Source organism: Oncorhynchus keta, chromosome 19, assembly GCF_023373465.1.
Source record: "Oncorhynchus keta strain PuntledgeMale-10-30-2019 chromosome 19, Oket_V2, whole genome shotgun sequence".
NCBI lineage: Eukaryota > Metazoa > Chordata > Actinopteri > Salmoniformes > Salmonidae > Oncorhynchus > Oncorhynchus keta.
Window position 1 is genome coordinate 7,825,661 of NC_068439.1, and position 17,116 is coordinate 7,842,776.

General features: G+C 41.6%; 3 protein-coding genes across 9 annotated transcripts in view; 1 reads left to right on the plus strand and 2 right to left on the minus strand.

Moving 5' to 3' along the window:
• The window catches only part of LOC118381219 (keratinocyte-associated protein 3-like), a 23,837-nt gene extending 16,974 nt beyond the window's left edge, over positions 1-6,863 (minus strand). For all 3 annotated transcript variants that reach the window (XR_008070035.1, XM_052469290.1, XM_052469288.1), the window contains exon 1: positions 6,682-6,863. Coding sequence is in view for 2 of the 3 variants with exons in the window: in XM_052469290.1 (XP_052325250.1) it covers positions 6,682-6,694 (13 nt within the window). In the remaining variant the exon portion in view is untranslated. The remainder of the gene's footprint in view (positions 1-6,681) is intronic.
• A 379-nt stretch (positions 6,864-7,242) lies between these two features.
• LOC118380987 (gap junction beta-3 protein-like) lies at positions 7,243-15,835 on the minus strand. 2 transcript variants are annotated; one of them, XM_052469293.1, is made up of 3 exons: positions 15,241-15,835; positions 13,790-14,652; positions 7,243-8,629 (listed from the first exon to the last, which is right to left on the minus strand). In XM_052469293.1, exons 2-3 carry the CDS (start codon positions 14,565-14,567, stop codon positions 8,616-8,618), a joined length of 792 nt encoding a protein of 263 aa, XP_052325253.1. In that variant the 5' UTR covers positions 14,568-14,652; positions 15,241-15,835; the 3' UTR covers positions 7,243-8,615. The 2 variants fall into 2 exon arrangements, with proteins under 2 accessions (XP_052325253.1, XP_035623835.1); XM_035767942.2 differs by lacking the exon at positions 7,243-8,629 and having other exon boundaries at positions 13,264-14,652; positions 15,241-15,830.
• On the plus strand, positions 11,609-13,445 carry LOC127909168 (eukaryotic translation initiation factor 3 subunit A-like). 4 transcript variants are annotated; one of them, XM_052469295.1, is made up of 3 exons: positions 12,495-12,875; positions 12,960-13,199; positions 13,240-13,445. In XM_052469295.1, exons 1-3 carry the CDS (start codon positions 12,623-12,625, stop codon positions 13,443-13,445), a joined length of 699 nt encoding a protein of 232 aa, XP_052325255.1. In that variant the 5' UTR covers positions 12,495-12,622. The 4 variants fall into 4 exon arrangements, 3 of the variants coding, with proteins under 3 accessions (XP_052325256.1, XP_052325255.1, XP_052325254.1); XR_008070037.1 differs by having other exon boundaries at positions 11,609-13,199; positions 13,281-13,429; XM_052469296.1 differs by lacking the exon at positions 13,240-13,445 and having other exon boundaries at positions 11,609-12,875.
• Positions 15,836-17,116: the final 1,281 nt, after the last annotated feature.

A 17,116-nucleotide genomic window follows, 5' to 3' on the forward strand; every position in this document is an offset into this window, starting at 1 on the left:
GTACAGACATCGTGCTATAACAGACATCTAAAATCACACAACATTTAGACAACGTGGAATAACAGACATCTAAAATCACACAACATCTAGACAGCGTGGTATAACAGACATTTAAAATCAGACAACATCCAGACAGCGTGGTATAACAGACATTTAAAATCAGACAACATTTAGACAGCGTGGAATAACAGACATCTAAAATCACACAACATCTAGACAGCGTGGAATAACAGACATCTAAAATCAGACAACATCCAGACAGTGTGGAATAACAGACATTTAAAATCAGACAACATCCAGACAGCGTGGTATAACAGACATTTAAAATCAGACAACATTTAGACAGCGTGGAATAACAGACATTTAAAATCAGACAACATTTAGACAGCGTGGAATAACAGACATTTAAAATCAGACAACATTTAGACAGCGTGGAATAACAGACATCTAAAATCACACAACATTTAGACAGCGTGAAATAACAGACATCTAAAATCACACAACATTTAGACAGTGTGGAATAACAGACATCTAAAATCACACAACATTTAGACAGTGTGGAATAACAGACATCTAAAATCAGACAACATTTAGACAGCGTGGAATAACAGACATCTAAAATCAGACAACATTTAGACAGCGTGGAATAACAGACATCTAAAATCAGACAACATTTAGACAGTGTCGTATAATGATAGGCTCAACAATGATCTCAACATTGTGAAACTGAGGCATCATAATGTAAGCTTAGTGATCATAATGTAACGGAAGGTGGTGATTGACTCCGCTGTCCTGGCGTCGTGAGGGAAATTTTAAAAAAATTATGTAAGCTTAGTGATCATAATGCAAGCTTAGCGATCATAATGTAAGCTTAGCGATCATAATGTAAGCTTAGTGATCGTAATGTAAGCTTAGTGATTATAATGTAAGCTTAGTGATCATAATGCAAGCTTAGTGATTATAATGTAAGCTTAGTGATCACAATGTAAGCTTAGTGATCATAATGCAAGCTTCGTGATTATAATGTAAGCTTAGTGATCATAATGTAACGGAAGGTGGTGATTGACTCCGCTGTCCTGGCGTCGTGAGGGAAATTTAAAAAAAATTATGTAAGCTTAGTGATCATAATGCAAGCTTAGCGATCATAATGTAAGCTTAGCGATCATAATGTAAGCTTAGTGATCGTAATGTAAGCTTAGTGATTATAATGTAAGCTTAGTGATCATAATGCAAGCTTAGTGATTATAATGTAAGCTTAGTGATCACAATGTAAGCTTAGTGATCATAATGCAAGCTTCGTGATTATAATGTAAGCTTAGTGATCATAATGTAAGCTTAGTGATCATAATGTAAGCTTAGTGATCGTAATGTAAGCTTAGTGATTATAATGTAAGCTTAGTGATCACAATGTAAGCTTAGTGATCATAATGTAAGCTTAGTGATCAAAATGTAAGCTTAGTGATCATAATGTAAGCTTAGCGATCGTAATGTAAGCTTAGTGATCGTAATGTAAGCTTAGTGATCACAATGTAAGCTTAGTGATCATAATGTAAGCTTAGTGATCAAAATGTAAGCTTAGTGATCATAATGTAAGCTTAGCGATCATAATGTAAGCTTAGTGATCGTAATGTAAGCTTAGTGATTATAATGTAAGCTTAGTGATCATAATGTAAGCTTAGTGATCATAATGCAAGCTTAGTGATCATAATGTAAGCTTAGTGATCATAATGTAAGCTTAGTGATCGTAATGTAAGCTTAGTGATTATAATGTAAGCTTAGTGATCACAATGTAAGCTTAGTGATCATAATGTAAGCTTAGTGATCAAAATGTAAGCTTAGTGATCATAATGCAAGCTTAGTGATCATAATGTAACCTTAGTGATCATAATGTAACTTTAGTGATCATAATGTAAGCTTAGTGATGATAATGTAAGCTTAGTGATCATAATGTAAGCTTAGTGATCATAATGTAAGCTTAGTGATTATAATGTAAGCTTAGTGATCATAATGTAAGCTTAGCGATCATAATGTAAGCTTAGCGATCATAATGTAAGCTTAGTGATCATAATGTAAGCTTAGTGATCAAAATGTAAGCTTAGTGGTCAAAGTGTAAGCTTAGCGATCATAATGCAAGCTTAGTGATCATAATGTAAGCTTAGCGATCGTAATGCAAGCTTAGTGATCATAATGTAAGCTTAGTGATCGTAATGTAAGCTTAGTGATTATAATGTAAGCTTAGTGATCACAATGTAAGCTTAGTGATCATAATGTAATCTTAGTGATCACAATGTAAGCTTAGTGATCACAATGTAAGCTTAGCGATCACAATGTAAGCGTAGTGATCATAATGTAAGCTTAGTGATCATAATGTAAGCTTAGTGATCATAATGTAAGCTTAGTGATCATAATGTAAGCTTAGCGATCATAATGTAAGCTTAGTGATCATAATGTAAGCTTAGTGATCATAATGTAACTTTAGTGATCATAATGTAAGCTTAGTGATGATAATGTAAGCTTAGTGATCATAATGTAAGCTTAGTGATCATAATGTAAGCTTAGTGATTATAATGTAAGCTTAGTGATCATAATGTAAGCTTAGCGATCATAATGTAAGCTTAGCGATCATAATGTAAGCTTAGTGATCATAATGTAAGCTTAGTGATCAAAATGTAAGCTTAGTGGTCAAAGTGTAAGCTTAGCGATCATAATGCAAGCTTAGTGATCATAATGTAAGCTTAGCGATCGTAATGCAAGCTTAGTGATCATAATGTAAGCTTAGTGATCGTAATGTAAGCTTAGTGATTATAATGTAAGCTTAGTGATCACAATGTAAGCTTAGTGATCATAATGTAATCTTAGTGATCACAATGTAAGCTTAGTGATCACAATGTAAGCTTAGCGATCACAATGTAAGCTTAGTGATCACAATGTAAGCTTAGCGATCACAATGTAAGCGTAGTGATCATAATGTAAGCTTAGTGATCATAATGTAAGCTTAGTGATCATAATGTAAGCTTAGTGATCATAATGTAAGCTTAGCGATCATAATGTAAGCTTAGCGATCATAATGTAAGCTTATTGATCATAATGCAAGCTTAGTGATCATAATGTAACCTTAGTGATCATAATGTAACCTTAGTGATCATAATGTAAGCTTAGTGATGATAATGTAAGCTTAGTGATCATAATGTAAGCTTAGTGATCATAATGTAAGCTTAGTGATCATAATGTAAGCTTAGTGATCATAATGTAAGCTTAGCGATCATAATGTAAGCTTAGCGATCATAATGTAAGCTTAGTGATCATAATGTAAGCTTAGTGATCAAAATGTAAGCTTAGTGGTCAAAATGTAAGCTTAGCGATCATAATGCAAGCTTAGTGATCATAATGTAAGCTTAGCGATCGTAATGCAAGCTTAGTGATCATAATGTAAGCTTAGTGATCGTAATGTAAGCTTAGTGATCATAATGTAAGCTTAGTGATCACAATGTAAGCTTAGTGATCATAATGTAATCTTAGTGATCACAATGTAAGCTTAGTGATCACAATGTAAGCTTAGCGATCACAATGTAAGCGTAGTGATCATAATGTAAGCTTAGTGATCATAATGTAAGCTTAGTGATCATAATGTAAGCTTAGTGATCATCATGTAAGCTTAGTGACAGCTCGATGTTGTATTTAGGATATGTACTTTGCTTTATTTTATGTACTATTACAGGTACTGTGAGTCTTAGACATTTTCTACTCAGTTATCACTGTCTATCATTTTTTTAATGAAAATTAATTGAAAATGAACCAACCCACTTTCTTTAACAGGGTACTTATTGAAGTTTAGATGCTTATACATTTCACCTTAGGCATCTCCATCACCTCTCTATACCATAGGGTTGTCCACCCCCTTCACACAACCACAAAGTTGTTTCACAACATCCACATTCCCCCCCATTCCTCCACATATGTTGGTACAGTCCACCGACCAAGGTTCTAATTGTAAAAATCTTGACCTCCAGACCTGTCAGGTGATGGATACACATAGACTAGAACTGATGTACTATTCTGGTCCTTAAAAAAAAAATTCAGTCAGTATGACATATTAGATGTTGGTAACCACAAAACACTCACAGTGCAATGAGTGAATGGGTGTGGAGTCAGGCGCAGAGAGCAAAAGGATTCGGGGAAAACACGGCTTTAATGTCCAAAATTACACAGGAACAAAAATAGTATTCCCAACACAGGAGTAACTATAAAACAAAATAGTACCCTGATGTGAAATACCAGGACAGTGAGAAAACCCAACGAAACACACTAACATCTCTCAGACATACAGGAGAACAAGCCCGCACGAACAGAAGCGGGCTAAACCAACTTAAATAACCCCACCCTAACAACCAAACAATGAACAGGTGAAACCAATTAGACAAAACCAAACGAACACGGAACAAAGGATCGGTGGCAGCTAGCAGACCGGCGACGACGACCGCCGAGCGCCACCCGAACAGGAAGGGGAGCCACCCGAACAGGAAGGGGAGCCACCCGAACAGGAAGGGGAGCCACCCGAACAGGAAGGGGAGCCACCCGAACAGGAAGGGGAGCCACCCGAAGAGGAAGGGGAGCCACCCGAACAGGAAGGGGAGCCACCCGAACAGGAAGGGGAGCCACCCGAAGAGGAAGGGGAGCCACCCGAACAGGAAGGGGAGCCACCCGAACAGGAAGGGGTGCCACCCGAACAGGAAGGGGAGCCACCCGAACAGGAAGGGGAGCCACCCGAACAGGAAGGGGAGCCACCCGAACAGGAAGGGGATCCACCCGAACAGGAAGGGGAGCCACCCGAAGAGGAAGGGGAGCCACCCGAAGAGGAAGGGGAGCCACCCGAACAGGAAGGGAGCCACCCGAAGAGGAAGGGGAGCCACCCGAAGAGGAAGGGAGCCACCCGAACAGGAAGGGGAGCCACCCGAACAGGAAGGGGAGCCACCCGAAGAGGAAGGAGCCACCCGAACAGGAAGGGGAGCCACCCGAACAGGAAGGGAGCCACCCGAACAAGAAGGGGAGCCACCCGAACAGGAAGGGAGCCACCCGAACAGGAAGGGGAGCCACCCGAACAGGAAGGGAGCCACCCGAACAGGAAGGGAGCCACCCGAACAGGAAGGGGAGCCACCCGAAGAGGAAGGGGAGCCACCCGAACAGGAAGGGGAGCCACCCGAACAGGAAGGGGAGCCACCCGAAGAGGAAGGGAGCCACCCGAACAGGAAGGGGAGCCACCCGAACAGGAAGGGGTGCCACCCGAACAGGAAGGGGAGCCACCCGAACAGGAAGGGGAGCCACCCGAACAGGAAGGGGATCCACCCGAACAGGAAGGGGAGCCACCCGAAGAGGAAGGGGAGCCACCCGAAGAGGAAGGGGAGCCACCCGAACAGGAAGGGGAGCCACCCGAAGAGGAAGGAGCCACCCGAAGAGGAAGGGGAGCCATCCGAACAGGAAGGGGAGCCAACCGAACAGGAAGGGGAGCCACCCGAAGAGGAAGGGGAGCCACCCGAACAGGAAGGGGAGCCACCCGAACAGGAAGGGAGCCACCCGAAGAGGAAGGGAGCCACCCGAACAAGAAGGGGAGCCACCCGAACAGGAAGGGGAGCCACCCGAACAGGAAGGGGAGCCACCCGAACAGGAAGGGGAGCCACCCGAACAGGAAGGGGAGCCACCCGAACAGGAAGGGGAGCCACCCGAACAGGAAGGGGAGCCACCCGAACAGGAAGGGGAGCCACCCGAACAGGAAGGGGAGCCACCCGAACAGGAAGGGGAGCCACCCGAACAGGAAGGGGAGCCACCCGAACAGGAAGGGGAGCCACCCGAACAGGAAGGGGAGCCACCCGAACAGGAAGGGGAGCCACCCGAACAGGAAGGGGAGCCACCCGAAGAGGAAGGGGAGCCACCCGAACAGGAAGGGGAGCCACCCGATCAGGAAGGGGTGCCACCCGAACAGGAAGGGGAGCCACCCGAAGAGGAAGGGGATCCACCCGAACAGGAAGGGGATCCACCCGAACAGGAAGGGGAGCCACCCGAACAAGAAGGGAGCCACCCGAAGAGGAAGGAGCCACCGAACAGGAAGGGGAGCCACCCGAACAGGAAGGGGAGCCACCCGAACAGGAAGGGGAGCCACCCGAAGAGGAAGGGGAGCCACCCAAACAGGAAGGGGAGCCACCCGAACAGGAAGGGGAGCCACCCGAACAGGAAGGGGAGCCACCCGAAGAGGCAGGGGAGCCACCCGAACAGGAAGGGGAGCCACCCGAACAGGAAGGGGAGCCACCCGAAGAGGCAGGGGAGCCACCCGAACAGGAAGGGGAGCCACCCGAACAGGAAGGGGAGCCACCTTCAGTAATATTCGTAATATTCGTGACAGTAATGTCTATTCTCTTTCAGTTTACCACAATGTGTCAGAGGACACGTTTCCAATGCACCCGCTGGGCCACCAGGCTCAGATGGGTTTATAAAGATCAATCGAACAGAGACTTTAACCCTACTGCAGCCCATTCCTTCAGTCAAAACAGTTCCAACAGAAACAAGATGGCTCAGTGGGCTGAACTGAAGAACTCACTTTCTGATATATCCTGTCTATCAGAATACTGTAGCACTCACTGTCAATTGTCAAAGGATAAACAGGATTATGAACTAAAGTCCAATATTCACCTGTATTGGCCATTGTTGGTGATTTGAATCCCCCCCCTGGTTTAAGTCATCATCTGTCCAGATGTTGTGTTATTTTGACAATCTAATAGATTTTATATGATGATTTTCTGTGTTTTCTCTTTCCCTCCTCGTGGTGAACGTTCCCCGTCAGTCCGTCCCCGAAGCGACCGCACAAGTACATCTACACCCAAAAATAGGCGGGTCCCCCTGGAGTTTAAACACACACACGTGACTTGTTGTGATTTTCTATTTTATTTTAAAACAACATGAGTTCAATCATAATACACACAGGAACAAATAACACAAACTATAGTCAAAATGCAGTTTTTAAATATTTCAAATAAAGTTACCCCCCCCCCACCGAAAAAAAAAAAAAAATGTTATTCAAAAGACAGGATATGATGGTACTTTGTCTCCACTAGGTGGAGAGATAGACCAATCAAATAAGCAAATATAACACAGCCAGGCCTACGTTAAGTTTCAGATAGGGTTTAGCTGTGTCCTAGCACACGCCCCTTTGCCTTGTCACTAAGCATGTGCTCTTTTGGGTGGTGGTATATATATATATACTGTATACAGCTATATATATATATATATATATATATATATATATATATATATATATATATACACTACTGGTCAAAAGTTTTAGAATACCTACTCATTCAAGGGTTTTTCTTTATTTTTACTATTTTCTACATTGTGGAAAAATAGGGAAAACATTAAAACTATTAAATAACACATATGGAATCATGTAGTAACCAAAAAAGTGTTAAACAAATCGAAATATATTTTATATTTGAGATTCAAAGTAGCCACCCTTTAGCTTGATGACAGCTTTGCACACTCTTGGCATCCTCTCAACCAGCTTGTAATGGATTTAAATTAAAAAATTAATTTGAATTTCTATCCTTCTTAAGTTTGAGCCAATCAGTTGTGTTGAAAGAAGGTGGGGGGGGGCAAGAACAACTCAAATAAGCAAAGTGAAATGACAGTACATCATTACTTTAAGACATAAAGGTCAGTCCATCATTACTTTGAGACGTGAAGGTCAGTACATCATTACTTTAAGACATGAAGGACAGTCCATCATTACTTTAAGACGTGAAGGTCAGTCCATCATTACTTTAAGACATGAAGGACAGTCCATCATTACTTTAAGACATGAAGGTCAGTACATCATTACTTTGAGACGTGAAGGTCAGTACATCATTACTTTGAGACGTGAAGGTCAGTCCATCATTACTTTAAGAAATGAAGGTCAGTCCATCATTACTTTGAGACGTGAAGGTCAGTCCATCATTACTTTGAGACGTGAAGGTCAGTCCATCATTACTTTAAGACATGAAGGTCAGTCCATCATTACTTTGAGACGTCAAGGTCAGTACATCATTACTTTGAGACATGAAGGTCAGTACATCATTACTTTGAGACATGAAGGTCAGTACATCAAATCAAATCAAATCAAATCAAATTTATTTATATAGCCCTTCGTACATCAGCTGATATCTCAAAGTGCTGTACAGAAACCCAGCCTAAAACCCCAAACAGCAAACAATGCAGGTGTAAAAGCACGGTGGCTAGGAAAATCTCCCTAGAAAGGCCAAAACCTAGGAAGAAACCTAGAGAGGAACCGGGCTATGTGGGGTGGCCAGTCCTCTTCTGGCTGTGCCGGGTAGAGATTATAACAGAACATGACCAAGATGTTCAAATGTTCATAAATGACCAGCATGGTCGAATAATAATAAGGCAGAACAGTTGAAACTGGAGCAGCAGCACAGTCAGGTGGACTGGGGACAGCAAGGAGCCTTCATGTCAGGTAGTCCTGGGGCACGGTCCTAGGGCTCAGGTCAGTTGAAACTGGAGCAGGAGCATGGCCAGGTGGACTGGGGACAGCAAGGAGTCCTCATGACAGGTAGTCCTGGGACATGGTCCTAGGGCTCAGGTCCTCCGAGAGAGAGAAAGAAAGAGAGAAGGAGAGAATTAGAGAACGCACACTTAGATTCACACAGGACACCGAATAGGACAGGAGAAGTACTCCAGATATAACAAACTGACCCTAGCCCCCCGACACATAAACTACTGCAGCATAAATACTGGAGGCTGAGACAGGAGGGGTCAGGAGACACTGTGGCCCCATCCGAGGACACCCCCGGACAGGGCCAAACAGGAAGGATATAACCCCACCCACTTTGCCAAAGCACATCCCCCACACCACTAGAGGGATATCTTCAACCACCAACTTACCATCCTGAGACAAGGCCGAGTATAGCCCACAAAGATCTCCGCCACGGTACAACCCAAGGGGGGGGGGGGCAACCCAGACAGGCCGACCACAACAGTGAATCAACCCACCCAGGTGACGCACCCCCCCCCAGGGACGGCACGAGAGAGCCCCAGCAAGCCAGTGACTCAGCCCCCGTAACAGGGTTAGAGGCAGAGAATCCCAGTGGAAAGAGGGGAACCGAACATCATTACTTTAAGAAGTGAAGGTCAGTACATCATTACTTTGAGACTGTCATTTCTCTTTGCTTATTTGAGCTGTTCTTGCCCTAATATGGACTTTATTATAATGATGATGATATGGAATACTTTATTATAATGATGATGATATGGAATACTTTATTATAATGATGATGATATGGAATACTTTATTATAATGATGATGATATGGAATACTTTATTATAATGATGATGATATGGAATACTTTATTATATTAATGATGATATGGATATGATATGGAATACTGTATTATAATGATGATGATATGGAATACTGTATTATAATGATGATGATATGGAATACTTTATTATAATGATGATGATATGGAATACTGTATTATAATGATGTTGATATGGAATACTTTATTATAATGATGATGATATGGAATACTGTATTATAATGATGATGATATGGAATACTTTATTATAATGATGATGATATGGAATACTTTATTATAATGATGATATGGAATACTTTATTATAATGATGTTGATATAGAATACTTTATTATAATGATGATGATATGGAATACTTTATTATAATGATGTTGATATAGAATACTTTATTATAATGATGATGATATAGAATACTATATTATAATGATGATGATATGGAATACTTTATTATAATGATGTTGATATGGAATACTTTATTATAATGATGATGATATGGAATACTTTATTATAATGATGATGATATGGAATACTTTATTATAATGATGATATGGAATACTTTATTATAATGATGTTGATATAGAATACTTTATTATAATGATGATGATATGGAATACTTTATTATAATGATGTTGATATAGAATACTTTATTATAATGATGATGATATAGAATACTATATTATAATGATGATGATATGGAATACTTTATTATAATGATGTTGATATGGAATACTTTATTATAATGATGATGATATGGAATACTTTATTATAATGATGATATGGAATACTTTATTATAATGATGTTGATATAGAATACTTTATTATAATGATGATGATATGGAATACTTTATTATAATGATGATGATATGGAATACTGTATTATAATGATGATGATATGGAATACTTTATTATAATGATGATGATATGGAATACTGTATTGTAATGATGATGATATGGAATACTGTATTATAATGATGATGATATGGAATACTTTATTATAATGATGATGATATGGAATACTGTATTATAATGATGATGATATGGAATACTTTATTATAATGATTATATGGAATACTTTATTATAATGATGATGATATGGAATACTTTATTATAATGATGTTGAAATGGAATACTTTATTATAATGATGATGATATGGAATACTGTATTATAATGATGATATGGAATACTTTATTATAATGATGATATGGAATACTTTATTATAATGATGTTGATATAGAATCCTTAATTATAATGATGTTGATATAGAATACTTTATTATAATGATGATGATATGGAATACTTTATTATAATGATGTTGATATGGAATACTTTATTATAATGATGATGATATGGAATACTTTATTATAATGATGATGATATAGAATACCTTATTATAATGATGATGATATGGAATACTGTATTATAATGATGATGATATGGAATACTTTATTATAATGATGATATGGAATACTGTATTATAATGATGATGATATGGAATACTGTATTATAATGATGATGATATGGAATACTTTATTATAATGATGATGATATAGAATACCTTATTATAATGATGATGATATGGAATACTTTATTATAATGATGATATGGAATACTTTATTATAATGATGATGATATTGAATACTGTATTATAATGATGATGATATGGAATACTGTATTATAATGATGATGATATGGAATACTTTATTATAATGATGATATGGAATACTTTATTATAATGATGATGATATGGAATACTTTATTATAATGATGATGATATGGAATACTGTATTATAATGATGATGATATGGAATACTTTATTATAATGATGATGATATAGAATACCTTATTATAATGATGATGATATGGAATACTGTATTATAATGATGATGATATGGAATACTGTATTATAATGATGATGATATGGAATACTGTATTATAATGATGATGATATGGAATACTTTATTATAATGATGATATGGAATACTGTATTATAATGATGGTGATATAGAATACTTTATTATAATGATGATGATATGGAATACTGTATTATAATGATGATGATATAGAATACTTTATTATAATGATGATGATATGGAATACTGTATTATAATGATGATGATATGGAATACTTTATTATAATGATGATGATATGGAATACTTTATTATAATGATGATGATATGGAATACTGTATTATAATGATGATGATATAAAATACTTTATTATAATGGGGACTTTTATATGTGTTCCCCCCTCTCTCACTCACTTTTTGTTTCCGGCACCTTCTTGTAAATAAGAATTGGTTCTTAAACTGACTTGCCTAGTTAAGTAAAGGTTACGTTTCCGTAACTAAAAATCAGCTGATCGCCTTTTTCAGATGTCAGTCATATATTTTGTAACTATCTTTAAGTTTGTGACGAGTGAGTGTGTTGTTGCCGAAATAAACAGGCCTGAAAACATTTAAAATGTTCGCTACAGAGGCAGCTAGTAGTCGATGTTATGAAGTTCAAGACATGACTAATAAAAGTCCATTTATATCTTTCAAGGGGGGTACCCTTTTTTCATTTTGAGCACCTGCTCCCTGAAAGGTCTGTACACTGCCCTGCATTTCACTGTAAAGAAAACTTGAAATTACTAAGGAAAAAATAAAAACAAATTACGAGTTAAGACAATAATAAAATGAACCGTCAATCTAAAAAGGTTAAAACAATACAGAAAAAAGCAGGGGGGCCAGATCAGATGAGAAGGGGGCCAGATCAGATGAGAAAGGGGCCAGATCAGATGAGAAAGGGGCCAGATCAGATGAGCAGGGGGCCAGATCAGATGAGCAGGGGGGCCAGATCAAATGAGCAGGGGGCCAGATCAGATGAGCAGGGGGCCAGATCAGATGAGCAGGGGGCCAGATCAGATGAGCAGGGGGCCAGATCAGATGAGCAGGGGACCCGATCAGATGAGCAGGGGGCCAGATAAGATGAGCAGGGGGCCAGATCAGATGAGCAGGGGGCCAGATAAGATGAGCAGGGGGCCAGATCAGATAAGCAGGGGGCCAGATCAGATGAGCAGGGGGCCAGATCAGATAAGCAGCGGGGCCAGATCAGATAAGCAGGGGGCCAGATCAGATGAGCAGGGGCCAGATCAGATGAGCAGGGGGCCAGATCAGATGAGCAGGGGGCCAGATCAGATGAGCAGGGGGCCAGATCAGATGAGCAAGGGGCCAGATCAGATGAGCGGGGGGCCAGATCAGATGAGCAGGGGGGCCAGATCAGATGAGCAAGGGGCCAGATCAGATGAGCAGGGGGCCAGATCAGATGAGCAGGGGGCCAGATCAGATGAGCAGGGGACCAGATCAGATGAGCAGGGGGCCAGATCAGATGAGCAGGGGGCCAGATCAGATGAGCAGGGGGCCAGATCAGATGAGCAGGGGGCCAGATCAGATGAGAAGGGGGCCAGATCAGATGAGCAGGGGGACCAGATCAGATGAGCAAGGGGCCAGATCAGATGAGCGGGGGGCCAGATCAGGTGAGCAGGGGACCAGATCAGATGAGCGGGGGGCCAGATCAGATGAGCAGGGGGCCAGATCAGATGAGCGGGGGGCCAGATCAGATGAGCAGGGGGCCAGATCAGATGAGCGGGGGGCCAGATCAGATGAGCAGGGGACCAGATCAGATGAGCAGGGGGCCAGATCAGATGAGCAGGGGGCCAGATCAGATGAGCAAGGGGCCAGATCAGATGAGCAAGGGGCCAGATCAGATGAGCAGGGGGCCAGATCAGATAAGCAGGGGGCCAGATCAGATGAGCAGGGGGCCAGATCAGATGAGCAAGGGGCCAGATCAGATGAGCTGGGTGCCAGATCAGATGAGAGGGGGCCAGATCAGATGAGCAGGGGCCAGATCAGATGAGCAGGGGACCAGATCAGATGAGCAGGGGGCCAGATCAGATGAGCAGGGGGCCAGATCAGATGAGCAAGGGGCCAGATCAGATGAGCAGGGGGGTTGCGTTTCCTTGCTGAGACGTTACATGCATCAACCAATGATTGGATGTGACAACATCGACTGTGCAGTCGGGCACCAGATTATCATAAGATGCTGATATGTAAAATACCGACATTTGTGTTGTAAACTCTGGTATTAGTCAGCAACGTCTGAGCAACGTCTGAGCAACGTCTGAGCAACGTCTGAGCAACGTCTGAGCAACGTCTGACCTGTCAAATCACTTTCAAGAACTCTTAACCTTCGCCAGTCTTTCGCCCTCACAGAGGTGTGTCCGTAAGGGAGGGTGAGGAGGTGGTTGGCCATAAAAATGACATTTGACTAAAATAAATGTATTGATAAAACTCAGGTTTTGGTTAACAACATTTAGTCAATAAAGATTTGTCATCTAATAAAAGTTACATTGTAAAGAGTTTTTATGTCTGACTCAAAATATAGATGTACTTTTCTTCTCCATGGCTAAGTTGGCCTCGTTGCACTCCTGGTACTCTGCTGTCGCCGCCAGCGTCTGACACCCATCACAGTCCAGCTCAGAGCACCTAATGTTGGGGGAGGTATGGAGGCTTCCCCGATGACTGATCCTCAGCAACCGGATGGCTATCAGGTAAAAGATCTCACACACGTTGAGCACTATACACACAGCCGACGCCCCTACCATGAAGTAGGTAAACACCCTCTTCTCTGTGGGCCGGCCGATGTAGCAATCCACCTGGTTAGGACAAGGCCAGAGGTCGCATATGACGCGTCTCGGCAGGTCAAAGTTGTTGTAGATGAGATGGAGGAGGTAGAGGAACGCCACCTCGATGGCCGTCTTGAAGAAGAGGCTGAGGAGATACGTCCACCAGAGTCCTCCGTGCTTCTGTCCTGTGTTGTCGTAGAGACGGGCGTTTTCACCGTGTGCGATGCGGTACTTGCGTTCGCGTTCCTCGCGGTACGCCACGTGCATCACGACCAGGAAGGTGGGACAGGTGACGAAGATGAGCTGCAGTGCCCAGAGCCGGGTGTGAGAGACAGGGAAGAAGTGGTCGTAACAGACGTTGGCGCAGCCGGGTTGGCGGGTGTTGCAGTCAAAGTCTTTCTGGTCCTCACTAAAGACGCGTTCTGCGGCCTCGACGAAGACCATGACGCGAAACACGAAGACTACCGCGAGCCAGATACGTCCAAACGCGGTAGAGTATTTATTGACCCCGCTAAGCAGCGCCTCGAACGTCTTCCAGTCCATGGTGAGATCGAAGTGGGATCCCCTTCTTTCACCGTTGAACTTTCACCCGGCTTTTGTGGATGAGCTTCTGCCTTTGGACTTGAAGCTGGAGGAAGAAGAGAAAGCGATTCATTAATAAGTTGATGAATAACGGTTGTATTGAGCCCCACCAACCTCCATTTCAGGGAAAGGGAACTACTTTAAAATCAAGTTCCAGACCCCTTGGCATCACCTAACACTGCCTTTGCCATCGCCTGCCCTACTGGAAGGCTACAGAATGAGAGGTAATAAAGCCACAAAAAACATATAATACAAATCTTCAAATTTTTCAAATTAAAGTAGTTTTCTTTTGAAAGATCTTTTCACAGCCTTTTATTTAGACTCCGATCAAACTTTTCATCCAAATCTCCCTGCGACTCTCTCTTCGCCTTCTGAAGCTGTTTGCTTAAAGGAGTGGGGTTCTTTGAAGAAAGGCGGCTTTAATATTTGATCAAAACACTGTTTGCCTTCCCTCAAGAGTCTAATGCTCGCGAAACCACATCTTGAGCAAAGTCATTTCTTATGAAACAGTGGAACCGTGTTCAAACACAGGTAGAGTATATGATAGTTTACTTATCGTTGAATACACATCATTTTGAGGCAAAAGTCATTCGTATCACTATTACAGATGGATTAAAAGTCAAGTCGTACTTACAGTTGTTTCAGATCACTAGGCTGATTGATGCTCAATTCATTTTAGCTTGTCTGTCTCTCTGTTCAAAGCTTGTCCGTCTGTCTGTTCAAAGCTTGTCTGTCTGTCTGTTCAAAGCTTGTCCGTCTGTCTGTTCAACTTTGCCTCAGTCTGATTTGACTATTGAATGGCAGGGCTGAACAAAATGGCTGGACTACTGTAAGTCTGGACGTGATGATTTAGCCACACTCTGGAGGTGTGGTCAAGCTTTGGAATCAGTGCTGGGTTTCTTTTTCTCTCCGCTGACCAGTTAGTGACGCAACACCCTTGTTAAAATCAACATTGGAGTTGTCATGGTGACTAAGTGTTCCCACCAGGTGAGTATGGTATCGGTAACACCCCAGGCCCACACAGGTGAGTCTGGTATCGGTAACACCCCAGGCCCACACAGGTGAGTATTGGACTGGTACCACTCCATGTCTGCCTAGTCACCCTCATTTATCCTGCAACTGCCACAGATTCCGAGATAAACGCTGATCCTTTATTTGCCAGGAGAGCTGGAACCACAGAGGTATCGTGATATGGACATAAGAGCACTTCAGTCTCACAGAGAAGTATTTGTTGTTGATTCATATTTCTAGATACTCACACACTGTACATTTGCTGTTCATGCCCTTTCAGCAAATGTACATGTATATGGACCTGAACAGCAAATGTACATGTATATGGACCTGAACAGCAAATGTACATGTATATGGACCTGAACAGCAAATGTACATGTATATGGACCTGAACAGCAAATGTACATGTATATGGACCTGAACAGCAAATGTACATGTATATGGACCTGAACAGCAAATGTACATGTATATGGACCTGAACAGCAAATGTACATGTATATGGACCTGAACAGCAAATGTACATGTATATGGACCTGAACAGCAAATGTACATGTATATGGACCTGAACAGCAAATGTACATGTATATGGACCTGAACAGCAAATGTACATGTATATGGACCTGAACAGCAAATGTACATGTATATGGACCTGAACAGCAAATGTACATGTATATGGACCTGAACAGCAAATGTACATGTATATGGACCTGAACAGCAAATGTACATGTATATGGACCTGAACAGCAAATGTACATGTATATGGACCTGAACAGCAAATGTACATGTATATGGACCTGAACAGCAAATGTACATGTATATGGACCTGAACAGCAAATGTACATGTATATGGACCTGAACAGCAAATGTACATGTATATGGACCTGAACAGCAAATGTACATGTATATGGACCTGAACAGCAAATGTACATGTATATGGACCTGAACAGCAAATGTACATGTATATGGACCTGAACAGCAAATGTACATGTATATGGACCTGAACAGCAAATGTACATGTATATGGACCTGAACAGCAAATGTACATGTATATGGACCTGAACAGCAAATGTACATGTATATGGACCTGAACAGCAAATGTACATGTATATGGACCTGAACAGCAAATGTACATGTATATGGACCTGAACAGCAAATGTACATGTATATGGACCTGAACAGCAAATGTACATGTATATGGACCTGAACAGCAAATGTACATGTATATGGACCTGAACAGCAAATGTACATGTATATGGACCTGAACAGGCAGTTAACCCACTGCTCCCCTGAACAGGCAGTTAACCCACTGCTCCCCTGAACAGCAAATGTACATGTATATGGACCTGAACAGCAAATGTACATGTATATGGACCTGAACAGGCAGTTAACCCACTGCTCCCCTGAACAGCAAATGTACATGTATATGGACCTGAACAGCAAATGTACATGTATATGGACCTGAACAGCAAATGTACATGTATATGGACCTGAACAGCAAA

Coding starts and splice junctions, on each gene's coding strand:
- LOC118380987 (XM_035767942.2), bottom strand. CDS start 14,567: ATGGACTGGAAGACGTTCGAGGCGCTGCTTAGCGGGGTCAATAAATAC.
- LOC127909168 (XM_052469294.1), top strand. CDS start 12,623: ATGAGCAAGGGGCCAGATCAGATGAGCAGGGGGCCAGATCAGATGAGC. Junction 13,200..13,239: donor GGCCAGATCAGATGAGCTGG/GTGCCAGATCAG, acceptor TCAGATGAGCAG/GGGCCAGATCAGATGAGCAG.